Source organism: Antennarius striatus, chromosome 8 (genome assembly GCF_040054535.1).
Source record: "Antennarius striatus isolate MH-2024 chromosome 8, ASM4005453v1, whole genome shotgun sequence".
Classification (NCBI taxonomy): Eukaryota; Metazoa; Chordata; class Actinopteri; order Lophiiformes; family Antennariidae; genus Antennarius; species Antennarius striatus.
Window position 1 is genome coordinate 9195466 of NC_090783.1, and position 27921 is coordinate 9223386.

At 43.2% G+C, this 27921-nt stretch overlaps 1 protein-coding gene across 1 annotated transcript in view; it reads right to left on the reverse strand.

Annotated features, from left to right (window-relative positions):
- Positions 1-321: 321 nt before the first annotated feature.
- Positions 322-27921, reverse strand: part of gpr83 (G protein-coupled receptor 83) — a 39923-nt gene continuing 12323 nt past the window's right edge. Inside the window, exons 3-5 of the mRNA XM_068321170.1 lie at positions 17574-17707; positions 449-1030; positions 322-406 (exon numbers count right to left, since the gene is read on the reverse strand). Of these exons, the coding sequence (XP_068177271.1) occupies positions 322-406; positions 449-1030; positions 17574-17707 (801 nt within the window). The remainder of the gene's footprint in view (positions 407-448; positions 1031-17573; positions 17708-27921) is intronic.

The window sequence follows — 27921 nt, forward strand, 5'->3', positions numbered from 1 at the left end:
AACTCACATGAGCATATGGTTTCAAGTTCAAAAGCAGCTGCTAAATACAAATGGTGGGCAAATAAATGTAGGCAAATAGTTATGATATATGTATGTGTAGAGAATGGGCAGAAATTGTTATGCATCAAATAATTTTGTAAAAAGTGTCACATACAGTATGTGAAAAATGGAAACTACTGGAAAATCACTATGCCTTGTTTCTTCTGTTTAAGCAATATCTCATTTGGCAGATATATATACTGTATATAATGTAAAATTCTCAACTATACATCTCTGAAATCTTTAGATTTCCTTCCTCTTTAGAAATTGATTAAAAATATCTCATATCGTGGCTGCTGTTTCAAGATAGCTTCCATCAACAATGGGCTCCACAGAGAGAATGTCAGTTCTTCCAGTGAGCACTTGCCTGGTGGTGAGGAGCACATCTGTATATTTTTTGTTTTGGGACTGACTAGAAGGGGCAGAAGGGGCCAAAGCATGACTGGGCCTTGAAGGTTTGTGGGTGTCAGGCCAGGCAACTCTGTGACGTGGAGAAGCATCGGGGCAGAGCTCGGGTTCCAATTCAACCACCACCCTCCTCTTCCTCTGGCACAGGTCTAAGAGGAGTCTCAGCTCTTGCCGAAAAGTGGGATTCAGACAGCAGTAAATGAAGGGGTTGTAGCACGTGGAGCTCATAGCCAGCCAATGAAAGCAGAAGAAAAGGACATTAGAAGAATTAATGGTCTGGCTTGACAGCAGAACTACGTAGCAGTTGAGTGGCAACCAGCAGACAGCAAACACCCCGACCACCAGAAGCAACATGGCCAATGTCCTCCAGCGCTTTCTCCTCCGGGCAGTGTGCTGAGCTGTTGTGGTGTCACCAATGGAATTGTGGCGCCACAGTCGGCAAGCCACCGTGGTGTAGGATGCTGTGATGATGATGAGGGGCAGCATGTAAAGTAGTATGAAGGTCAGGAGGTCTATGTACTGCCAGTAGACATCTGATGGCTCTGGGAAATCTGGAACACATAATCGGCGCTCCTTTTCCTTACTGGTGAGGAGAAGTACAGTACAGAAACAAGAAAATCCAGTTAATGATGAAAGAGGGAAGACAAATGTCAGGTTATATATAATCATACCTCCATTATTGCATGTGGGAAGAAAAAATTAAAGGTTAAAGAACTTTAAGATATAACTATCCATCCATCCATCTTCCACCGCTTATCCGGAATTGGGTCGCAGGGGCAGCATCTTCAACAGGGAACCCCAAACTACCCTTTCCCCGGCCACATCAACCAGCTCTGACTGGGGGATCCCAAGGTGTTCCCAGGCCAGTGTTGAGATGTAATCCTTCCACCTGGTCCTGGGTCTGCCCCGAGGTCTCCTCCCAGCTGGACGTGCCAGAAACATCTCCCTAGGGAGGTGCCCTGGAGGCATCCGCACCAGATGCCCAAACCACTCAACTGACTCCTTTCCACGCAAGGGAGTAGTGGCTCTACTCTGAGCCCCTCGCGAACAGCAGTGTTTCTCAAATTTTCTCTAAGGGAGACACCAGCTATCCGCCTGAGAGAGCCCATATCAGCCGCTTGTATCCGCAATCTTGTTCTTTCGGTCATGACCCATCGCTCATGACCATAGGTGAGGGTAGGAACAAAGATTGAACGGTAGATGGAGAGCTTTGCCTCTTGGCTTAGCTCCATCTTTGTAACAACAGTGCGGTAAAGCGACTGCAATACCGCTCTTGCTGCCCCAATTCTCCGTCCAATCTCACGCTCCATTGTTCCCTCACTCGTGAACAGGACCCCAAGATACTTAAACTCCTTCACTTGTGGAAGGACCTCATCTCCCACTCGGAGAAGGCAGATTTGGAGATGCTAATCCTCATCCCCGCCGCTTCACACTCGGCTGCAAACCGGACCAGTGAGTGCTGCAGGTCATAGGCCGATGACGCAAACAGGACCACATCATCTGCAAAAGGCAGCAACGCAATCCTCAGGCTACCAAACTGTAACCCCTCCTCACCACGACTACGCCTCGATATCCTGTCCATGGAAATCCCCAAGAATTTTCCGTAAGATACAACATGGGAAGCAGCCGAGCACCTTCTCCAAATCCACAAAACACATGTGAATACCCCCTAGAGCAGTGGACCCCGACCCTCGGGCCGCGGACGGGTACCGGTCCATGGGTCATTTGGTACTGGGCCGCACAGAAAGAAAAAATAATTTACATTACTTCTGTTTTATTTATTTCGGAGTCCGCAAGATGTTTTATTTTGAAAAGTGACATCTGTGCGGAATGACGCACAGATGAATGCATGTGTCTGTCCCCCTTGACAGGTCTCGGTCATGTGACAGGTTACTATACCACACAATGAAGTGCCCACAACCGCGCCAGTGTTTTGAATTAAAGTCAAGGCAGATTATCCTAAGATTGCCCAAAAAGTATCGAAAACCCTGCTTCCATTTCCAACCTCCTGTCTTTGTGAAGCTTGATTTTCTGCAGTAACCGTAAAGAAAACCAGACTGTGGAGTAGGCCGGACATCTGGAACACATTTCAGGTGTCATTGTATCCCGTTACCCCTATATCAGCGGTCTCCAACCACTGATTCTCATTATTGTAATTATTATTATTTGATTGACTTGTTCACCCTTTTACTGGAAATGATCAGTATTTCTCCAATTCTGTTTGTGATTTTCATGGACAGGATATCGAGGCGTAGTCGTGGTGAGGAGGCTTTACAGTTTGGTGGCCTGAGGATTGCATCACTGCTTTTTGCAGACGATGTGGTCCTGTTTGCGTCATCAGCTTGTGACCTGCAGCGCTCACTGGTCCGGTTTGCAGCCGAGTGTGAAGCGGTGGGGATGAGGATTAGCACCTCCAAATCTGAGGCCATGGTCCTCAGCAGGAAACTGGTGGAATGCCTTCTCCAAGTGGGGAATGAGGTCCTTCCACAAGTGAAGGAGTTTAAGTATCTTGGGGTCCTGTTCACGAGTGAGGGAACAATGGAGCGTGAGATTGGACGGAGAATTGGGGCAGCAGGAGCGGTAATGCAGTCGCTTTACCGCACTGTTGTCACAAAGAGGGAGCTAAGCCGAGAGGCAAAGCTCTCCATCTACCATTCAATCTTCGTTCCTACCCTCACCTATGGTCATGAGCGATGGGTCATGACCGAAAGAACGAGATCGCGGATACAAGCGGCTGAAATGGGCTTTCTCAGGCGGATAGCTGGTGTCTCCCTTAGAGATAAGGTGAGAAACACTGCTGTTCGCGAGGGGCTCAGAGTAGAGCCGCTGCTCCTTCGCGTGGAAAGGAGTCAGTTGAGGTGGTTTGGGCATCTGGTGCGGATGCCTCTGGGACGCCTCCCTAGGGAGGTGTTTCTGGCACGTCCAGCTGGGAGGAGACCTCGGGGCAGACCCAGGACCAGGTGGAGGGATTATATCTCAACACTGGCCTGGGAACGCCTTGGGATCCTCCAGTCAGAGCTGGTGGATGTGGCCCGGGAAAGGGAAGTTTGGGGCTCCCTGTTGAAGCTGCTGCCCCCGCGACCCGATTCCGGATAAGCGGTGGAAGATGGATGGATGGATGGATATATATATATATATATATATATATATATATATATACATATATATATATATATATATATATATATATATATATATATATATATATATATATATATATATATACAGGCAGTATGGAAAGTGATTATGTGGACATGAAGAAAAAGAAACTATGCATGCACAGTGAGGGGAGGGTGGTTGGGGTTGGGACAATGATTGCTCTTCTGTAACATTGATGTATGGCCAGTGATTATGATTTTGTGACATCTTTGGTTTTTATTTTATTTGGTTTTTTAAATTAGTACAATATTTTCCGCACTATAAGGTGCACTGGACTATAAGGTGCACCCTCAATAATTTGTTTGTTTTATAATTTATTTCATATATAAGGTGCACCGGATTATAAGGCGCACACAATAAAAATAAATGAAATGTATTTGATAAACTGCAGCCGCTGTAGTTGCGCAATCCTTCCACTAGATAGAGCCGTGCTGCTGAGGCAGTAATGATTGCATTCATGACATCCTGACTGGCCCCTATTGTTATGTCAATAAGCCATTCTGAGCCTCATCAAGAAAAGCTGATCACTTGATCACTTTGCCATCTTAGAAAGAAGTCAACATGCATATTAAAAAAACCTGAAGTATGGCACACGGAAGTATGGCACGAGGAGGGGGTCATGGCCTTTTGCAGTACGAGGCCATCCCTATTGAATGTAGTGTTACACTTGCTGTAGCACAGGGCATGTATCACAGGCACTGGAGAGCTCATCAGCTGTGACTGCAGCGAAGTCAGGGGACACAGCAGCCACCATTTCCAGCTCCATCTCCTCGTGGTCATCTGTGATGGGAAGAGGCAAGCGCGACAAGCAATCTGCAGTAACATTCTCATGGCCCGGTTTGTATTCGATGGTGTAGTTAAAACACAGCAGGCGAGCAGACCAGCGAGCTATTCTCATGCCTGCGTGTCCAAGGCCTTTGGTTGCAAGTAGAGTGGTCAAAGGGCTATGATCAGTCCGTAAAGTGAAGTGATGGCCCCAGAGGTAAGTACGCCACTTTTCGGTCGCCCAGACGCATGCCAAAGCCTCTTTTTCAACTGTTGAGTAGTTGCGCTCACATGCAGTAAGTGTTCTGGAAGCGAATGCAATGGTCTGTTCAGTGTCGCCTTTCATTTGTGTCAGCACAGCACCGATGCCATAGTCTGACGCATCTGTTGTCACGACAGAACTGGTAGTGATGATTTCTTTTACTTTGCAGAAGTTGGCTTGCGCCTCCTCAGACCAGTGGAAAGTAGCAGACTGTCTGAGTAGAGCACGGAGAGGTTCCACAAGCATGGCTTAGTTGGGAATGAACTTGGAATACCACGCGGTCAGGCCTAGGAAAAACCGTAGAGATTGAGCGTCGTGTGGAGGGGGAGCTTCAACCACAGCCAGTACGTGGCTAGGGTCTGGATGAAGGCCAGAAGCAGAGATGAGATGCTCAAGGAAGGACAGCTCAGTCTTTCTGAAGTGGCATTTTTTTGCATTGAGCTTCAGCCCACTCTCCTGTAAGCAGTGAAGAACGGCGTTCAATCTGGTATTTCAGGCGTCTCCCCACTGACGATGATGTCGTCCAGATAGCACTGTACGCCTTTTTCACCAGCCAGGATCTGAGACATCATGCGTTGGAAGGCACTGGGTGCTGAGGCCAGGCCGTAAGACACCCGCGTGAAATGAAAAAGTCCATCTTGTGTTATAAAAGCGGTAAGATCTCTGCTGCTTGGATGTAACTGCACTTGGTGGTATGCATTTTGTAGGTCAATCGTGGAGAACCTTGTAGTGCCACGGAGCTCAGTGAAAACTTCCTCAATGTGTGGCAGAGGGTGACTGTCGATCACCACAGCCCTGTTAGGTTCATGTAAGTCCACACAAACACGAAGGTCACCTGTCTTCTTGCTCACGACCACCAGAGGCGATACCCAGGGAGATGAGTCCACTCTCTCAATGATGCCATCCTCCGACACCTTGTCACGCACAGCATATGGGAGCCTGCATAGCTTCTGCTGGACTGGAGGCACATCTGCACGTACCTTAACTTTGTGTATGAAACCAGTGGCAACGCCTAAAGCATTGGCGGTGTTGACGGTGTGACTCACCACGGATGCAGCAGGTGATGCAATCTGCCCATCGTGAATGTGAAGGCGCAGGGCAGTGAACAGGTCCATTCCGAGCAGTGGTTTGCCATCGGGAACAATGTAGAAGTCGGTTTGTGCGCTCTGGTTGCAGAATGTGACAGTAAGTTGAAGACAGCCCAGTACCGGAATCGGCTTCTTTATGTAGGTCACCAGGCGTACAGTAGGCTTTGAGAGAGGCACGTGCATGAAAGACTGTCTGTAGATGCTCTCTGGAAGAATGGAGACAGCTGAACCAGTGTCCACAAGCAGTTCAGTATTAAGAGGCTGTTCATCCTTAACAAGAAGACCAACTGTACAGGTAAGGTGCTTTGAGACTGCAGCTGTAGGGGCTACATGCAACACGGTAAGGTCTGGAACAGCAACTTCACGCACTGATTGCGTAGGGACTACGCTACGGCACACTTTACTAAAATGTCCCATTTTCCCACAGTGATTACATTTTGCCTTTTTAGCAGGGCATTCGGGGTTGTTTGCTAGGTGAGAGTTGGATCCACAACGTGGCAGGTTTTGTTTTGAACTGTGGATTGAGACTTTGCCCAAACGCTTTTTGTGTGCACCGTCACCTCTCGGCTGCACGAGTTTCACAGTAGCGTCATGAACGTGCACAGGGGCGATAGCCTTAGCTTCTGCCATCGCTGATTTGATTTGTATAGCAATAGCGATCGCCTTCTCTAGCTTTAAGTTCATTTCCAACAGCAAGCGTTCTCTGATCCTCATAGAGGACGTCTTCTCAATGAATTGATCCCTAATCATATCATCAGCAAAAGTACCAAAGTCACAGTTAACTACTAAATCCCTCAATGCAGCAATGTACTATACTGTCGTTTCGCCAGGTCTCTGTGCACTCTGACGGAACTTGCTCCTCACAGCTACGACATTCAACTTCGGCACAAAGAAAGTTTTAAGCACATCACAGGCGGATTTGTAAGAAGTGCCAGTGTTGGGGAGGGAAAGACCTTCCGAAAGATCCGCTGACCTTCCGTGCCTAAACAGTGAAGCAGCAGTGCGCGCTTTCGTTTGTCCGGCATGTCATTATTAGTCAGTGCTAGCAGGTAATTTTCGAACATCTGTATCCACGTCGTATACAGCATTGTAGGCTCACCCGGGGTTTCAAACAAAGCAGGAGGTTGTGAGATTCCGATACAAGCCATCCTCATCGCCAATATGTTGTGTATGTAGATGGAGGGAAGTAGATAGCAGAACAGACACAATCCGTAACTTTCACTACGTGTTTACTTTTTCTTCTTCATGCATTTATCACATTCAATACTGTAGTGCAGTGCCACAGCTGGATGGGGAGTGTATTGCACGATACCACACAGAATACACAACCCTGAATGCGCCCCTCCACCGCCCGCCCAGAGCTATCAACTACATTTGTAAATCAATTGCAGCACACCAGTTGGCACCTTTGTCTAGCAGTGACTCTGCTCTTGGAATTTCAGAAAAGGCTGGAAGTTCAGCATTTTTAAGACCAGTTAGGTTTAAAGTGGGTTATTTCTGACGTCAAATAGTTAGGAAATACTGAGATCAGTCAGTCAAACTTTACTAATATAATTGTTGAAAGTTCCTAATGTTTTGCTACGTAACCACCGGTTTTCCTACAGTCTGCTCTAACATCTGAGAGCAGCTCAGTCAGAGCCGGGACTTCGGTGACGCCCCTTGACTACCGTTGTTAGGGGGCGTAGGCCCGAGTGCCTCGTGAGGGTGCTCCTCTGGTGGCGGAGTGCGGCATGACTGGTGGCCAGACTGCCGGCTTTTTTCAGCGATCATGTTGTTTACCAATATTAATATGAATATTAATCCATATATAAGACGCACCGGATTATAAGGCGCACTACGGGTTTATGAGAAAATTTTAGGCTTTTAGGTGCGCCTTATAGTGCGGATATTACGGTATACTTATAAATTTATAAATTAGCATATATATAATGTATATTCATATATACTTATAGTATATGTAAGTATATATAAAATTATATTTAAAAAAATGAAAGACAACAATTTCTCCAGTTTGGCAGGTTCCATTTCCTGATTCTCACCTACCCCAACTCTCTCCACACCATCTATACCTCTGTCCAAAATATGTCTGACTCTATCCAAATTCCGAACTGTCTCCACACTAGCTAATCACAACTCTCCACCAAACAACCACATACTGAATGGAGTGTGATCGATTTATATTGGTGTTAATGCACGTATCACAAGCCGAATCAGTCACATGGTATCAGCCTCGTAGCGGGGCGTTCCAGTGATGAAAGCGTCGATACGGAAGTCACGCCCGAAGCCTCACTGCCTGGCGATGCTTCGGACGTCATCCTTTTCAGCTCATCCCTTGGATGAAGCAAGTCTCGATACACGCTTCGCGGGAACGCCCCTCTCCTACTCGGCACATGCTTCGGAGCTTCGATTCCTAGCGTCACATCACTAGTGAGAAGCTTCATCATTAGAGAGGAACTCCAAGTAGAACTGCTGCTCTTTCACATCAAGAGGGTCCAGCTGAGGTGGCTAGGGCATCTGTTTCAGATGTCTCCAGGACACCTCCCTAGGGAGGTGTTCCAGGCATGTCCCTTCAGGAGGAGGCCTCAAGGAAGACCTAAGAGCTGCTAATTAGAGTGGCTTTCTCTCTTGGCTCACCTTGGGAACCCACAAAAGAGCAATAGGAGATGTCTGGGGACAGGGAAGTCTAGGTTTTCCTGCTAGATGGATAGATGGAGAGACTCAGAAACCAATATTTCAATCGTTTACAATGGATTTTGAGAGAGCATCTTTACCAAATAACAATGTGAAGAAAATGTTCCAAGATGTCACAAATTAAAAGTGTTAACTGGGTTCCTACTTCCCTAAACAAAAATCCAATTCCTTCTGAGTCAACCTTCAATAATTACCCTGAATCGGATGAATGAGAATCAAAACTGTCACAAAAGTTATCTGTCAGCTTTTATGTTAACAGCGTATAACAAGAGCCAACACAGGTTAACATTGTTGTGAAAAGGTAAACATTGATGGCTGTGAAAAAAGGTGCCTCACATTATTTTCTGTCCTGCACTAGACCCTGGTTGAACCTACAGTGGTGGGGGTGCAGCAATTTTTTGAGTGATGTATCCAAAAATGTCACCCTTAAAGAGATTATCAGCATGTCTTCATCAAATATCATTATGGATTAATGCTAACAATTCAGGATTTCACTGGGAAACAACCAGCCTTGGATTTTTAAGAAGATTTCACACAAAATTTACAAGAGAAAGAAATGCAAATCTTTGTTCATGTCTTTCCACTAATTTTACTGGACTACTATTTTTATTTTATTTCAGACTAAATTACTAAACTCTAATAATAAATTCACTTTTGTAAGGTCAATTTTATTTATCTGGAACAATGATCTTACAAATCATCTAAATTTACATTTCTACTCCACACACTTGTGTGTTTAACAACATATTCAAGTTAGTCACATCTGCAACAGATTGCACAACAACATAGAGACTCAAAGCTGAATGAAAAAGATCAGAACACTTTACAGTACCAGATCATATTTATTTAATAACCATTGAAAAAAAAAATCTCTCAATACACAATATCCACCCTTTTTGTTGTAGGTGAGAAGACCGTAATCGCTTCTTCTACAGCTGCTTTTCTGCTTTGTGGGTTACAATAAAAGAGCCTATTCCAGCTGACTATGGGCGAGTGGCGGGGTACGCTTCAGACATGTCAGTGGTGCAGGATGAAAAACCATTCATGCCCACATTCCCAACCTACAGTGAATTTAGAAATGATCAATACACCTAAAGTGCATATTTTTCAGAGGTGGTAAGAACCCGGTAAAAACCCATGCACACAGGGGAGAATGTACAAACTCTGCACAGAAAGGATTCCGCAACTCTCTTTCTGTGAGGGGACAGTGCTACCCACTGGGCCACCATGCCACCCCCATTTAAAACCAGATCATTTGAACATGAACACATGATTACCCAAGGATGATTGGGATTGATATTTAACAGTCTATTTTCTTAATTTTTGTGCTTATTTGTTTTGTATCACACACTGTTCAAAATACTACTACTACTACTACTACTACTACTACTACTACTGTGGTGGTGGAAAAGAAACTTCTTCAATTTCAGAATGTATTTATTAAATTGTTAAATTTAGCCTGTGTTGGAAATGGAAATGTTCTAGTGAGGTTAAAAAAAAAGGAAAAGATTTCAATAACAGCGTCTTATTTAGCTTATAGGTACATTTGTTCACAGTAAATTAACTATCATTACTGCTAACATTGACAAAAGCGGAGGGAATGTAGCCACAAGAGGACACACGCCAGTGTCTTATTGTGCCGGTCCCAAGCCCGGATAAATACAGATACAGAGGGTTGCGTCAGGAAGGGCATCCGGCGTAAAACTTTTGCCAAATCAAACATGAGAATCAAACCTATGACTTCCATACCGGATCGGTCGAGACCCAGGTTAACAACGACGGCCATCGGTGCTGTTGACCTACAGGATGCCGATGGAAATTGGACTACTATTCGTCGAAGAAAGAGAGGAGGAAAGTGTGATCGTAGGAAGAGAGAGAAGAAGAACGCCAAGAGTATAGGACTGACAGTAGGGACGTTGAATGTTGGAAAAATGACAGGAAAAGGTAGAGAGTTGGTTGACATGATGCAGAGAAGGAAGGTAGACATACTGTGTGTCCAGGAGACCAGGTGGAAAGGTAGCAAGGCTAGACGTTTAGGAGCAGGGTTCAAGTTGTTCTATCATGGTGTAGATAGGAAGCGAAATGGAGTAGGAGTTATCTTGAAGGAGGAGTTTGTTAGGAATGTCCTGGAGGTAAAAAGAGTGTCAGATAGAGTGATGAGTCTGAAGCTAGAAATAGAAGGCGTGATGTTCAACGTTGTTAGTGGATATGCTCCACAGGTAGGATGTGAACTGGAGAAGAAGGAGAAATTCTGGTTGGACTTTGATGAAGTAATGCAGAGCATACCGAGAAGCGAGAGAGTTGTCATTGGAGCAGACTTCAATGGACATGTTGGTGCAGGAAACAGAGGTGACGAGGAAGTGATGGACAGGTTTGGTATCCAGGAGAGGAATGCAGAAGGACAAATGATAGTTGACTTTGCAAAAAGGATGGAAATGGCTATAGTGAATACTTTCTTCCAGTAGAGGCAGGAACATAGGGTGACCTAGAGTGGCGGTAGGAGCACACAGGTAGACTACATCTTGTGTAGACAGTGTAACCTGAAAGAGATCAGTGACTGCAAAGTAGTGGTAGGTGAGAGTGTAGCCAAACAGCATAGGATGGTGGTGTGTAGGATGACTGGTGGTGAGGAAGATGAAGAGGGCAAAGGCAGAGCAGAAGACGAAATGGTGGAAGCTAAAAAAGGAAGAGTGTTGCATGCTTCCAGATGACTGGACAACCACAGGTAATGTGATCAGGGAGACAGGTAGGAGAGTACTTGGTGTGTCATCTGGAAGGAAAGTAGATAAGGAGATTTGGTGGTGGAATGAGCCAGTACAGGGGTGTATACAGAGAAAGAGGTTAGATAAGAAAAAGTGGAACACTGAGAGGACTGAGGAGAGTAGTCAGGAACAGGAAGATGCAGCGTAAGATGAAGGTAGAGGTGGCAAAGGCCAAACAAGGGGCTTATGATGACTTGTATGCTAGGTTGGACAGTAAGGAGGGAGAGACTGATCTATACAGGTTGGCAAGACAGAGAGACAAGGTTGGGAAGGACGTGCAGCAAGTTAGGGTGATTAAGGATAGGGTTGGAAGTCTATTGACAGGTACCAGTAGTGTGATGGGAAGATGGAAAGAGCACGTTGAAGAGTTGATGAACATGGAATATGAGAGAAAACAAAGACTAGAAGAGGTGACTGCTGTGGACCAGGAAGTAGCAAAGATTAGTCAGGATGAAGTGAGGAGGGCATTGAAGAGGATGAAGAGTGGAAAGGCAGTCGGCCCTGATGATATACCTGTCGAGGTTTGGAAGTGTCTGAGAGAGGTGGCAGTAGAGTTTCTGACTGGGTTGTTCAAAAGGATCTTAGATAGTGAGAAGATGCCTGAGGAATGGAGGAGAAGTGTGCTGGTGCCCATTTTTAAGAACAAGGGAGACGTGCAGAGTTGTGGTAACTACAGAGGAATAAAGCTGATGAGCCATACAGTGAAGTTATGGGAAAGAGTAGTGGAAGCTAGACTAAGGGCAGAAGTGAGCATTTGTGAGCAGCAGTATGGTTTCATGCCAAAAAAGAGTACTAAAGATGCAGTATTTGCTTTGAGGATGTTGATAGAGAAGTACAGAGAAGGCCAAATGGAGCTGCATTGTGTTTTTGTAGATCTGGAGAAAGCTTATGACAGGGTGCCCAGAGAGGAACTGTGGTATTGTATGAGGAAGTCTGGAGTGGCAGAGAAGTATGTTAGAGCGGTGCAGGACATGTATGAGGACTGTAAGACAGTGGTGAGGTGTGCTTTAGGTGTGACAGAGGAGTTCAAAGTGGAGGTGGGACTGCATCAGGGATCAGCTCTGAGCCCCTTCTTGTTCGCTATGGTGATGGACAGGCTGACAGAGAGGTTAGACAGGAATCTCCATGGACTATGATGTTTGCAGATGACATTGTGATCTGCAGTGAGAGCAGGGAACAGGTGGAGGAGAAGCTAGAGAGGTGGAGGTTTGTCCTGGAAAGGAGAGGAATGAAGGTTAGCCAGAGTAAGACAGAGTACGTGAATGAGAAGGACCCAAGTGGAAGAGTGAGGTTACAGGGAGAAGAGATCAAGAAGGTGGAGGATTTGAAGTACTTAGGGTCAACAGTCCAGAGCAATGGAGAGTACGGAAAAGAGGTGAAGAAGTGTGTACAGGCAGGATGGAACGGGTGGAGGAAAGTGACAGGTGTGATGTGTGATAGAAGAGTTTCAGCTAAAATGAAATGAAAGGTGTACAAAACTGTGGTGAGACCAGCGATGTTGTTTGGTCTAGAGACAGTGTGACTGAGGAAAAGACAGGAGGCAGAGCTGGAGGTAGCAGAGATGAAGATGCTGAGGTTCTCTTTGGGAGTGACCAGGAAGGATAGGATCAGGAATGAGTACATCAGAGGGACAGCACATGTTAGAGGTTTTGGAGATAAAGTCAGAGGTAGAAGGATGCTGAGTTTTGGACTGCCAGGCAGGAGGCCTAGGGGAAGACCAAAGAGGAGGTTTATGGATGTAGTGAAAGAGGACATGAAGGTAGTTTGTGTGAGAGAAGAGGATGCAGAAGACAGGGTTAGATAGAGGCAATTGATTCACTGTGGCCACCCCTGAAGGGAAAAGCCGAAAGGAAAAGAAGATTGACAAAAGCAAAGGACAAACAATGTCTGTAATAATTATGACAGGATCTGAAGCACATCCAATGAGCTCATTTCCACAGCAGCATCGCTTAAGGACACCTGTAATGCAAAAAGAGTACAGTATTTTAATTCAATGGCTCAGTCCAGATCATATGTTCCTGTGGTACTAAAATGGCTACAAAACAATGTTCATAGCAATCCATTCTGGAGACAATGAATGTAATCCCCGAAGAGAAATTAAGAGCACACTCTAGTTATTCAAATCCAATCACATGCATATGTTAGTGTGTACAAACCCTGAACGAACAAACACCCACAGGGGGCCTATATTCATGCAGAGGGAGGTAGTGGCGAGCAGCTCCTTTGTGGTGCACCCTAAATGAGCAACTTGTAAGGGGGAAGGTCCCTTGCTCAAGGGTGCCTTAACAGTGCTTCAGAGGTGAGCTGACACCTCCCATTGTCAGCTCACTTCTGGGCGTTTTTTGAGCGGGAGCGGTAATTGAATCGCTGATCTTAGAGCACTAGATGACCCGCTCTACCGTGCGCTCTACCACTGAGCCACCACCGCAGCCCCCATTAGCTCCTGTACATAGGAGAATTTATATAGCATTTTTCAATGTAACACAAGAAAAACTCCTTTACATCTCAGAATGGCTCGAATTTCAAACCCAGTTACAAGTTGACACATCAAGGTTCAGCTCTCCCAAAGAGTCAACTACCAAGAGGGTACCTATCAGACCTGTCAAGTTTTCAGGGAAATCAGCAACCATTTTCCTCGGCACTCAGCAGCCACTAACTCTAGTGAAAAACCAAAGTGCCTGCTGGCCAGCAGAAATGTAATAAGGACTGCAATCATGAGAAATGCTCCCTCAATGCCTTCTGTAATATCAAGCTACTAATCATAATTCCGTAGCAGAGCTGGATCAGAGACATAAACAGTTGTTGGGGCTGTGAGCAAGCACACTGAGAAGCAGAGTGTAACCTGAAGATGGTGTACTGTACAAGAGCTTCAGCAGACACTTCGTCATCCTCCATAATTCAAACAGCAGAGCTCTAGAAAACCAGACAAAGACCTGGGTCCTTAATTCAATGCCTCTCAGGTAAGTGAGTGAGAGTAAGTGAATTGCTATTTGGGAGTCATATTCTATTGTGTGGAGAAAGTAATGTTTTTTGGCTCCATCTTACACTGAAGTGCTCTTAGAATGTGACAGTCATTTTCAGGCCCTCATGTTTCCACTCTTCACAGTAGATTCAAAGAGGAAAACAACATGCATTTCGGCCACTGTAAATACTGTACTGTATCTTGCACCTCATAGATAAGTGCAGCCAATGCTTGATCAACTCACTAAGCTAATTTTGTGTTCCAAATAACCAGTTCTAAGAAGTTACAGGTATTCAAATTAACAAAATGATAAGCGTGCGCAAATTTTTGCAAAATGTCTTCTATTTTTATGCATATTTCACAGCTTCAGTTAGTCCAATAAACTGTTTCCCTACTGATATAGTACCGTGTCCTTCAGGTGTTTTTTTGAAAAATCAAAATGAAGTTGCTGATCCAAGCACCCAATGATTTACAAATGGATACTGTACTGTATATTCCTTATGGTAAATTGCTATAAGCCTAGACTGCGGAGGCTATTTTTCTCTCTTCGTTAAAAGGGAGTTACATCAATGACTTTTGGAGCTTCTGTCCTTCCTCATTTTTTTCTTCGTCTTACTCATACAACATTGAACCTTAACATGCATGCAAGATACTGCCTTTGTCTATGTGCATTGATAGGTGGGGAATACATACTGAAGACAGCAACCTAGGAGTCTGTGAACGCAGCCTGAAAATCTGAGCACACATTCACCCCTCAGTAGCTGGATCTGAACTCCAGACCGCTGATAGACTGAACTCTATCTGACCCATCTGCAGCTCTGTCTCTTTCTCTCCTTCCCTGGCCTTGTCCCTGTCTACATTGTATTTCTTTCCCACTCAAGCAGTCTACTATCAAATTACTTGTAGAGACAGACATTTCTGTTTCTTGTCGGATACCCTGCAGAGAATCTGTAGTATTACTGTAAACAGTTTTTGTTATAGCTCTTATGCTATACAGTATATTACTTAAATGTTATATGCAAAATGTATTTTACAAACTCGAAGATTTTCATGTAGAGACGAAAAAAACAACAAGACTCAATTATTCTCACCGTTGCTTTGCATCTTCTTCTCACCTGGAAGGTGAAGTCATACATCCCTCGTGGTAGTGATGTGACGTTTCATATCGAGGCTTCGAAGTGTGTGCTGAGTCAGGGAGGGGCGTTTTCGCAAAGCGCCTATCAAGGCTTGCTTCATTGGAGAGAGGGGTCGGAAATGATGACGTCTGATATATGGTGAGGTTCACGGGGGCGAGGCAACGACGTTAAAGTCAGTTCTACAAGTCAGAGTGTCACATTTGCCAATAAATTAGCAACCTGACATTAAAAATTGGTTAAAAATTATTTAGGACACACAGTGCAGCAGCAAATAGCTGCGCCTCACCTCTGACTGGACTACTGATTGATGGAAACAAGTTTTAATCAATAAAATAAGATGAATTGTCATAGCTTAAATAACTGAAACAGTTTAGACACTCTAACTTTTCAAAAAACTTCCCTTTGGCCAGCGTTTTCATCCCGAATATCCGCGTTGTCATGTGGACGAAAGGCTTAACTGCAACAAAAAGCCTCGATGCCTGATGCCTTACGCCATATTGTTCACGTGATTCCTTCTGGCAGATGCGTCGTGATTGGCTGGGCGCTGTGAATGTATGGGCGCTTGATTGACAGTTAGTGGGTGGAGTTAAAAGCGTGAGGTTTTTCAAGTGAGCTTATTCAAATATATAGGTGGGGAGATATACACATACATGTATACATATACACATATATCATACACTTTGTCAATTAATTATTTGGTCATACCTTTTTTTTTGTAGTACATAGTCATTTCCAAGGGCCAAAACAGATGTCAGAATGGATCACACACGAAGACACGACAGCTGCCAGTAATTATATCCAAGGCCAGCAGGTGGTTTCATGTGCACATCAAGCATTAAGAAATGAACCATTACTCGCACCAATTGCCTGAAATGGTTCGAAGCCTTATGAGGCTTCATCTCACCATCACTATCTCAAGGACATTAAAATCAGGGCTTGGGTTCTTTAATCCATCAGCTGTGAACATGATGCCTATTTGAATGATACACCCCGGTACTCTGCTAGCCTATCTCAAGGGGGCATCTTTGCAAAACCCACACCTCAGGGCTTGCCTGCTGTGGTAGTCGTCTGTGCCTATGAACCTGTTGCTGTCATTCGAGAATTCAAGACTGGTACATCCTCTTTTTGAGTGTGTGTGGGTGTGGTGTGCTAAATGACTGCAGGCATGCCTGTGATGAAGCGGAGCATCCTCCAGCTGTTCCTAATCTGGCAACCTACTGTATTTGAACTAAGCCCAGCAATACCTGCGCTGCCACTGTTTATTCCTATCTGCTCAGGTTTCTGACTCAACCCTGTTCAATTAGCCTGCACTGGAGGACTCTGGTTACTCACAGTGAACCACCCCCTGTTGACTAAACCTTTTGCACTTCATCTGCTGTCTCTTGTCTGCCTGCTTTGGGTTTGAATTCACGTATAACTTGAGTTTGTCTCTTCCTCTATTTGTTGATTTTTCAGGTCATTCATTACTTTAACAGTCATCATGGTGTCCACTTACGAGAGGGACACCCAGGTACATGTACTTATACTTTGTCGATTTTGGTATACATTTCAAAGTTATCAATGCATTCTTTTCAGGTTTTGAATATGTGCTTATATAGACTGATTTTTTTTCTAACCAAAATGTCAAACTCTCCAGAAATTGTCAGATAAAAACCAACTATTTTTAAAACCGCAGTTTCTCAGATTTGACAGACTGAACCCTGACCTTTTCCAAATGGATACATTTGAAGAGAGAAAGATTCAGATATGATATGGCCACAGGAATTATAAAAAGGATGACAGCAATAAGATCACTTTGATGATGAAGTAGAGGTTAATAAAATTTTACTATACCAGGATTTGACTAGATGTGTGTCCCCATCTGAAGTTGTCTATACTGTATATATCTAGCATATCAACTCACATTTAATAGAGGGAATTAATCTTTCACATTGTTGTTTCCTTCTAATAAAATCACTTTTTTTCCCTCTGTACATGAACTTTCTCCATTACATCAACTCTTCCGTCATAATTCTTGAGGCCCCATTAGAGTATTTTTTTTTCCTTTTGGGGGTGGGGGTGGAGCTTTTTTTTTTTTTTTTTGGTAATGTTTACACACAAAAAAGCTTCTGTAAAGAGTTGTATACTGGAGGTGCAGATGATTGTAAGGTTAGTGGTCCCAGAAGAATTCTGTCCTGTTCTTTTCCTCTTGTGATATGGTGATCAATGAAAAAGCTTCACATCAAATTCTTTAAGTGACTATCATCACAAAATCCAAACTGATTTACTATTATTGAGATTCTACAGAATGTTTCACATTACCTGTATGTAAAAGTAAGGAGTTTTTGGTAGATTGCATGTGGAAGGGAGAAGCAGCTGGCCATTATCCAGATGACAGTTACCCAAATGCCTCCTTGTCCCAGGGACATGCGAGGTCTTAAAGGATGTAAAATCACCTGAAAATACAGTGTAAATACACACAAACACACGCACTGGGTCAATGCATATAACACATAATCAGTTCACATCTATATAGTCATCAGCTTTCTGTTCATCAGTCACCCTTTCTTAAAATATACAATCTACCAGTCCAAACAGATATATTTTCTGTTACAGTATTTTCTGCACTATAAGGCGCACCGGATTGTTAGGCGCACCTTTAATGAATTGTTTACTTTATAATTCTTTTAATATACCATATTGGCCAGAATACAAGACGACCCTGATTATAAGACGACTCCCTATTTTTCAAGACTCAAGTTTGAAAAAAGACTTTTTGAACACCAAATTTAATTTTTATACAGAAAATAATTACAGTACATCTGAAACAAATGATTATAACAATATATTCGAGAGAAAAAGCATTTTATTTTGATCATTCAAATCATGCAAAAACTGTCTATCACATCTTAATATCTGAACATTTAAATATGTGAACTAAAGCGCAATCACATTTGTAAATGAATGGCGTCTGGTTTTTGAAATGTAACATTTTGTCGCTACGTTTCTCCATTTTCTGTTATCACACCTCTTATTTTCTTCTCTTTTCTTTCCTACTGCTATTTTTTATTTTTCTTCTTGGGGCTACCGCTATTTTTATCTTTCTTCTTCGTGACAGGGGTTCGCTTTGGCCTCGGGGGTTGAGTTCAGCATTCGTTTTAAAGATATCTGGCGCCATCTAGCGTTGTGAATGGGTATAGTGTCTAGACCTGAATGTAAGACGACCCCCACTTTTTCAGTCTTACAGGTAGTCGCCGACTTACGACCTGTGCAACTTACGACCGACCGACTTTACGACCACAATGTCTGGGTAACGCCGGCATTCCCTCCAGCCACAGTACTCACGCTCTGAGGCTCCCGCGCTCTCTTCAGTCCCCACGGCGCACACACGCTGTTCAGTCACACTGAGATCAATAGCCCAGCCCACTACTGATGGGCTGGGCTTCTTGGGAGGCTGTGACGGAGAAATGTATGAATGGCGTATGGAAAAACTGTCAAGCGTTACGTGAACTCTTCTGCTGGATTTGAAAGTGACGAAGAACTTGATCAGATTCGGGGGAAAATAGTGAAACTGGCAAAAAACCTCTCCTTGGAGAACTCACGAATGATTGCGCTGTATGAAGAACTGATCGCGCTGGAAGAAGAAAGAGTGGAAGAAGAAGAGAGAAGAGAAGCAGAGAAAGAAGAGGAGGAAACAGAAAAAATGTTCACCACCAAAGGCTTGTCAGAAGGCTTTTCCCTGTTAAATAAACTCCGTGCACACTTTGAAGAAATGCACATAGAACATAGAAACATTTGCAAGGATTGAACGGATGGCAAACGACGCTTTCCGTCCATATCGTGAAATTTATGAGGAGAAAAAGAAACGAACAATTCAGACAAAGCTCACAATGATTATGAAAAGATCGTCTCCCACTCCCACCAACCGACACGCTGCCCCAGCTGACGATCCAGACGACCCCCAGCCAAGAACCAGCGCTGCTGGATTGAATTTTTACGTAAGAGTCGATTTACGACCAAGTCGAGTTACGACCGATCTGTCGGTCCCAATCGCGGTCGTAAGTCGGCGACTACCTGTATTTCAATTCAAAAACCACCGTTTTATATTCGGGCCAATACGGTATAAGGCGTATCGGATTATAAGGCACACTGCAAGTTTGTGGGAAAATTATGGGCTTTTAGGTGGCTTTATAGTGCGGAAAATACTGTACTCGAAATCCAACTCTAAGCAACTTATTTTATTGCTCACTTGCTATCATTTTCTGCAGTCTATTCTGAATCATAACAGAAATTCAAAAAAAGTGGATGGTTTTTATGCCGTTAAACCTTCCGTTCTGTTTTCTGGCACAGGTTCAAAGGGTAGACGCCATATCCCTGCTGCATTGACTGATTTGACTGACATAGCCTGTGTCTGGAAAACTCTAATACAGTGCGCCCTCGCGCGACCGCGCATCAACAATTGCGTCTCCATCTCATTACGGATTTTTTGTCGGCAGTCACCTGATACTGTACGCGTATTCTATTGGCTGACAACATCCGGAAGTGCGCCTGTTCCGTCAGTCTTGGACTTTCGTGAGACACAAAAGTGCTGTAAACAGTCGATAAGAGTGTGGGAAAAGGTAATACAGACAGAAGGTGGTTTAATATCAGTATGGACATTTAAATTAGCATAAATAATAAGATAAATAGATCGCGATCTCGATTGCGGGATTCCTCAATCGCGAATGGTTCCTGGAATGCATTAACTGAAAATACCGAGGGTGCACTCAGTTTTATGGATCTGTCACATATTTGTAACATTCATGGAGAATGTGGTGATTTATTATAGATGTTTATGATATTATGAATTCCTATTACGCCCCATGGGTAAAATTTTAGGTATCCCTCTCTTAATGAAAGAAAAAAACCCACATTGGTCACTGAAATAACCTTGAACAGACAAAATAGTAGTAAAAAAAATATTGAAAACAAACCAATGAAAATCAGACATTGTTTCTGAGTTAAGGCTCAACAGAGTAATAAAAAAAACATATGAATGAAACACACCTGAACAGATGATGATACCACTAGAAAAGACTGAAAATCATGTGGCAGTAAAAACATGTTAAACTAGGGTGAGAAATCATCTCTGTGTTGTTTGGTGATATAGTGTCTACCACATGTAACACGGACCACAAGAATTCAAGGAGAAAGTTGTCTCACATGAGAAAGAAAATTATAGACAAGAATGTTAAAGATAAAGGCTATCAGATCATCTCCAAGCTGATTGATGTTCTTGTGACAATGACTGCCCATACTATTCAAAACTTTAAGGTCCATCGGATTGTAGTCAACCTCGAGGGATGGATAACACCAATGGTAACTAGAGAGGCCAGAACAACTGCCAAAGACATTAAAGGTGAGCTCCAAGGTCGACGTACAACAGTGTCAGATCATACCATCTTTACTGGAGCCAAAGTGGACTTCAAGACTAACAACCAAGGAGGACACCACTGTTGAAATTAAATCACGAAAAAAAGCAAGACTTGAGTTTGCCACTGGGCAGTTTGTGCAGTTTGCACAAGGCTTCTAGGAGAATGTCCACACTTCAAACCTGAGACAAGTGGTGCAGTTTGCTCATGGGAAGGGGGCCAAAATACGTTTTGACGGGTGCAGAAGTCTAACTGACAGTTAAAGAAATCATTTGATTGCTCAAAACGGTGTGCAACAAAATATGTTAAAGGAACCATCATTTTTATTCAGGCCTGTTTCATTAGTTTCTTTTTTTACAGTGATTATGTTAAACCACTATTCAAAAGCAAGGTATGATTTTCATTGGTTAATTTTCAGTAAATTGTATTTATTTATTACTTTTGGCAGTTTCAAGTTATTTCAGTGACCGTTGTGGGATTTTCTTTCATTAACAGAGGAGTTTGGTCCATGTGTGTATCATGATCATCAAAACTGAAAACCTACATATGACATTGCTGTTTGCAGACAAGCGCACATATAGAGACAGATACATTGAAGTGATTCTATGGTTTTCACTGGACTCCCAAAGCAAAGAGAGATAAAAACTGTTTCTAGTTTATTTAACTGCACTAAGATCATCAACCTTGATTTCTGAAAGACTTCAATCCATGTACTACTGTACTTCATGAAAAGTATTTGGGCCCACGCTCAACTCACTTTATTACTTTTATCATTTGAATACCATATCTAATTCAATAAAAGCAGTCTGGTTTGGTCCAGCTTGATTATAGTGAACATGTTCTATCAACCACTATGAAAAAATTTTGGATTTACTGTGAAGACCCTCAGAAGATGATTTACACTATAAGGCGCACTGGATTATAAGGTGCACTTTTAATGAATTGCTTATTCTATAATTTATTTCATATACAGTATAAGGCGCACTGGATTATAAGGCGCATATAATAAAAAATGTTAAAATAGATTTAAAAAACTAGTGGTTGTAGTTGCGCTATCCGTCCACTAGATTGAGCATTCATGACTGTGGGCCCGTTTCACGAAGGCAGGGTTAACCTACTCTGAGGTAAACCTGTGGTTCAGGGTTGTTTTACCCTGACCTTGGAAAAACCAGGGATTTCGGTTTCACAAATGCATTACAGGGTTAGTTTTTCTAACCCAGAGTAAGTTGACCCGCAGTTTAACAGACACGACAACTCGAAAAAAAGCCATCATCAATGGGGCCCCGAGTCGACGATTCACCATGACGACGGACGAGTCACGCACCGCAGCGCTTTACGGCAGTCAAAGTACAGATTTTAATTTATGAATATGAAGACTTTGAGGACATTTTCAGAAGAAAGAGAACAGTGTTGCAGCTGCAAAGAAGAGCGAGATGTCATGGGAGTGAATTACTGCTCAAGTCAATGCGTAAGTTTAAACGTAGTCCGTTGCCTTCACGGTAAAAACACGTAGGTAAACGGCTTCAATAATAGTTTATTAATTTTTTTATTTAGGTGTGATCCAGTGGGGGAGAAGCGCGCGTCAGCAGCTGACAATGAAGTATAAAAACATTGTTCACACAGGTCAGACTTCTGCATCATCTCGTTAGGGATCCTCATCTTCCTCATTATGTTAGATATTGTACATAAAATATTAAGTGGACATTTGGCTGTTCAGTTGTTTTATTGCCAGCATAACGGTCTTTTCATGCACATAAATGCGCTGTCATCTACATCAGGTTCTGTTCAATATGAAGTATATTTAAATGTTTAATTGTCATGTAAATAAAACAGTAAATCGGCATATGCACGTTACAAAAACAGTTGAGAAGGATATTCACACCATTGCATATACCTATATTATATAAGAACTGAAATCAAGACCTGACATGTAGCTTGTTTGATACAGTAATAGCCAAAACTGCTTTAGTTCTTACATCAGTGGCTGTGACATTGTACTGCTTATAACCGCTTTGAGTTATTCCAACTTTTATTTTCTGTCTGTTTTAGTCACATGATATACACAGGAGTTATTAATTGATAAAAAGAAAAAGAAATTAACAAGAAATTGAAGAAAACAAAGGGGGTCGAATATTTTATGTTACTGATCGATCGATCTATCTATCTATCTATCTATCTATCTATCTATCTATCTATCTATCTATCTATCTATCTATCTATCTATCTATCTATCTATCTATCTATCTATCTATCTATCTATCTATGTTTTAATGTCCTCCTCATGTATTCCCATCTATCTGCTGAAGAAGATTATAAAATTTACTTTCTAAAAAAGTACAGAAAATAGAAATGATTTACTAGGACCTCCAGATTAGGAGGACAGATCGGGACATAGAGATACTGGAGCACAAGTTAGAGGTGGGTAATGGTCACAGGTGAATCATGTTAACTATTAGAATGTTAAGTATTGTAATGATACAAAAACTAACTTTGTATTTGTCAGAAATAAAGATGACCACAGGAAATGTGTATTGTATGCTTTTATTGCCGCTGTGATGGTGGTAATGGTGACTCTGAAATGATTCTGGCAGATGTTGACTGTCACTGCTCTGCCGTCCTGGATAGCAGGAATCATCCTGAGGTGTTGTAGACTCTCCTGTAATGTATAGTGGATTCATTAGAGTGGATTACACAATGATGACAAGTGAATTATTCTGCAAATCTTTAGGTTACTGACCACATTACAGTCTGCTGCTAAGGTAAGACTGATCATACATCCAAGAGTCAGGAACAGACCCAGACCTCCACATCAGAAATGAACTCTGCAGCATCACATGATCTGGACAGATGGCTGTATGTCTAGGATGCAGTCTTTAACATGTTGAAACAATGTTCAGTCTACATGTAACTTGATGGGAATGTGGTACCATCTGTGCAGCCAATTACATTGGGAAATCCTAAAAGAAATTAAAGTTAATAATCCAATTCTGAGGTTGTAGCACCATGTCATTAAGAGAATATCATTTGAAATTCATTTATCAGATTTCTACAACATTCACCTGCTATCATGTGGAACTCCTCCTTGATGATTCTGACGGGTTTATCTCCAGGGAAATAGAAAAACTGGGGTAAAGGTTTCAACGTGAGATGCATTGAGCATCTCTCACATCGTATAGACAAACTACCGTTTGCAAATAAAAAATTAAAAACTGGAGAACTACACACAGCACTGCTGCAGCAGATGTGAGGATGGATCAGGTCATGGGTGTGTGTGATGGATTGGGACGTGAATCGGTACCGATCATAAAGAGAACTGTCTGGATATGACTGGACATCTGAACGCGATATAAGTAAAGTAAAATCTCTGTGAATTAATGCAGAAACTCCATCAAGGGGCTCCACGTCAAACGGATATGCCATGTTCACCTCTGAAATACGGAGTTATTTAAATAAGAACCTTACTTCGGTCAAACTCACGGCAGTGAAAGGGGGCGGAGTCAGAAGAAACCCTGGGTTTGTGGTATAAAACCTGCTGCCGACCAGGTTATGTTCAGAGAGTCTGTTACTGCGGTAACAAACCCAGAGGTTTAGTTTACCTCGCTTCATGAAACAGGTCAGGGTTACTGCTCTAACTCTGGGTTAAGTTACCTCCTTTTGTGAAAATGAAAGCCCTGGTTTTCCCTGATTTCAGGGTTAACTTACCCTGGTTTTCCACTAAACCTGCTTATTGAACGGGCCCCATGTCACGAAACAGGGCTAACAAACCCCGAGTACAACCTGTAGCTCTGGGTTGCTTTACCCTGGACTTGGAAATCCAGGGTTTTCAGTTTCACAAACGCTTCTCAGGGTTACTTTTTGTAACCCAGGGTAAATTGACCCGCAGTTTAACAGGCGCGACGCCATTTTAAAAAGCCATCATCAATGGAGCCTAGATTCGACGATTCACCATGATGACGGGTGAGACACGCTCCGCGTTACTTTACGCAGTTGAAGTACAGATTGTAATCTACGTGTATGAAGACTTTATGTAGTCTGTTGTACTCACGGTAAAATTACAGAGGTAAATGGCTTGAATAATAGTTTATTAAAATATTTTATTAGATGCAATCCACCAGAAGCGCACATATCAGCAGCTGAGAACAAAGTTTAAAAATATCGTTCACACAGGTCAGACTTCTGCATCATCTCATTAGGGATCCTCCTCTTCCTCATTATAACATAATGACATTGTACAGTAAATAATGAGTGGACGTTCGGCTTTTCAGTTGTTTTATCGCCTTCATAATGCTTTTGTCACACACATAATTGTGCTCTCATCTACATCAAGTTCTGTTAAATAAGGAAATGTCTTTTAAGATTTTCATGTTATGTAATTCAAACAGTAAATCGGCATATACACGTTTTAAAAACAGTTGAAAAGAAGAATATTCATACTGTCGCGTATACCTATATTGTCTAAGAACTGAAATGAAGAACTGACATCTAGTCCTTTTAGATGGATTCCTTGACACAGTAATAGCTATAACTAATTCAGTTCTTACATCAATAGCTGTTGCATTTTACTGCTTATAACTGGTTTTAGGCATTCCATGTTTAATTCTCTGTGTGTTTTCGTCAAATAATACATAATTGATAAAAAGAAAAATAAATTACCAGGAAATTGAAGAAAAGAAAGGTGTTCAAATATTTTCTGTTACTGATTGTTACTACTACTTAACATTCTGGTGCAATGCAGAGTGACATTTAGCCTCCACTGAAGGATCAACACTTTCTCATCTTTTTTTAGCAGAGCAAGCTCGACAGTCCATCACATTCAATGTACAAATAGAAGCTCAGTGAACACCAGCGGTTCATTCTGTGAAATTTATATGCAACAGTATGTTTTGATGTCCTCCTCGTGTATTTCCAGCTATTTGTCAAAGACGTTTATCGAATTCACTTTTTATGAAATACAGACAACAGATAAAAAATGGTTTCTTTTGAACTCCAGATTAGGAGGGCAGATTTGAACATACAAATAGTGGAGCACAAGTTAGAGGTGGGTGTTGTTCACAAGTGAATCATGTTGAATATTAGAATGTTCACCACTGAAACGATCTAAGATATAATTTTGTATTTGTAAGTAATATCCATGATGGCGGCGCACAGGGTTGCAGCGGCTTCTGGAGCTCCCGCTGTAATGCCCATTTCTAGCGCTTTAAGAAATCATCTGAACAGCAGCTTAACAGCAAATGTGAAGTACAGCCCAGCCGAACTGTACTTCATCAGAAATAACCAAACAGCATCAATTTCACCAACGGTGAAAGCAACTCTCGGCAGACTGGGGACACTCAGAACGCAGGAGCGGCGCGGGGGGGCCCGAGGACGGACCGGCAAGAGGAAGTGATGTGCCCGGAGGCAGAAAAGAGGGAAGAGGGCTGGCTGGCTAACCCAGCTAAAATCCAGCAGACCACCAATCCCCTCACTCTTTTTGGCCAATGTCCGTTGTTTGGACAATGAAATGGACATGCTACGCCTCCGGATGGGGGTCTGGGAGGAGATGAGGAGCTGCAGTGTGATCGGCCTCACGGAGACCTGGCTGAACAACAGCATGCCGGACTCTGCTTTCCATCGATCGATGGATTACAGCTGTTCCGAGCGGACCGGGACCATCGATCCGGGAAAACACGTGGGGGAGGACTGTGTGCATACGTGAACAGGGGTTGGTGCACAAACAGTGAACTGGTCAAGAGCTACTGCTCCGAGGCGATAGAACACGTGACTGTTAAATGCTGGCCGCACTATCTGCCTTGTGAGTTCACGGCGGTGTTCGTCACCATTGTTTACATCCCGCCGGGTGTTAATGCTAACACTAACGGAAACGAAGCGTTACGTGAGCTGCACGACACCATCAGCTCACTGCAGACCAGGCACCCGGAGGCGTTTTACGTGGTAGCAGGGGACTTCAACCACGTTAAACTGACGGACACACTGCCCAGTTTTCACCAACACGTCACCATCCCCACACGTGGGGACAACACACTGGACTGTGTGTACACCAACTTACGCAGCGCATACAGGTCCCTCCCCCGACCACACCTCGGCCTATCAGACCACATCTCCATCCTGATGGCTCCAGCATATCGTCCCCTGGTGAAATCCCTCAAACCCACGAGGAAAACTGTCACTGTGTGGCCCCAGGACGCGGCCCCGGTGCTCCAGGACTGCTTCCAACACACAGATTGGCAGATGTTCAGGGAGGCAGCCACACAGGGGGGAGAGGTGAACCTGGAGGAATACACTTCCTCTGTCCTCGGGTTCATCTCCAAGTGTGCGGACGATGTCACTAACACCAGAACGATCATCGTCTACCCAAACCAGAAGCCCTGGATGAATGCAGAGGTGAGAGCTCTGCTGCTGAGATTTACTCATTAAAGTACTACAAAATACTGTAGTACAAAATTATCTAAAAACATAGTCCAATTAGATTTTATTTCTATAGCTCTCAGTGACATGTGATGAGGTTCACGGAGGTAAGAGCTAGACAAAGTGGCGTATTTGCCACTCCGCATGGCAAAATACGCCATATTTTAAAAACCTGATATTAAAAACTGGTTAAATTCATTACAAGTGAACCACTCAGTTCGAACAGGGCGGATTGTTTCCTGATCTGAAGTTTGAAGCAGATATTTAAGCTCTGACGTTTGTCTTTGTTTATTAATTAAATACTGTACTGTTTCAATCAACTGGTAGTCCAGTCGGAGGTGAGGTGCAGCTATTTGCTGCTGTGTGTCTGAAACAATTTTTAACCGGTTTTCAATGTCAGGCTGCTAATTTACTGGCAAATGCGACGCTCTGTTTTACTCATAGAACTGACCTTAACGTCAGTGTCTCACCGCCGTGAATCTCACAGCACGTCGCTGCCAGACAGAATACACAAGCCGAAATGCACTCCCCCCAGTAACGTATTGTTTCAGGTATCAACTACATTTGCAAATCAATTGCAGCACACCAGGCACCTCTGTCTAGCAGTGACTCAGCTCTTAAAATTTCAGAAAAGGCTGGACGTTCAGCTTTGAAGGTCTTTCATTCACCTTTATACAATTTATTTCCAGTGCCACAGTAGTCGGGAAATACTGAGATCAGTCAGTCAGTCAAACTTTATTATCAGAATTGTTGAAAAGTCCCTGTTTTGCTATGTTATCGTAGCCAGGCACCGGTGTTTTCCACAGGCTGCTCTACCGTCAAACAGCCGGTCAGTGAGGGACGGCACTTGGGCA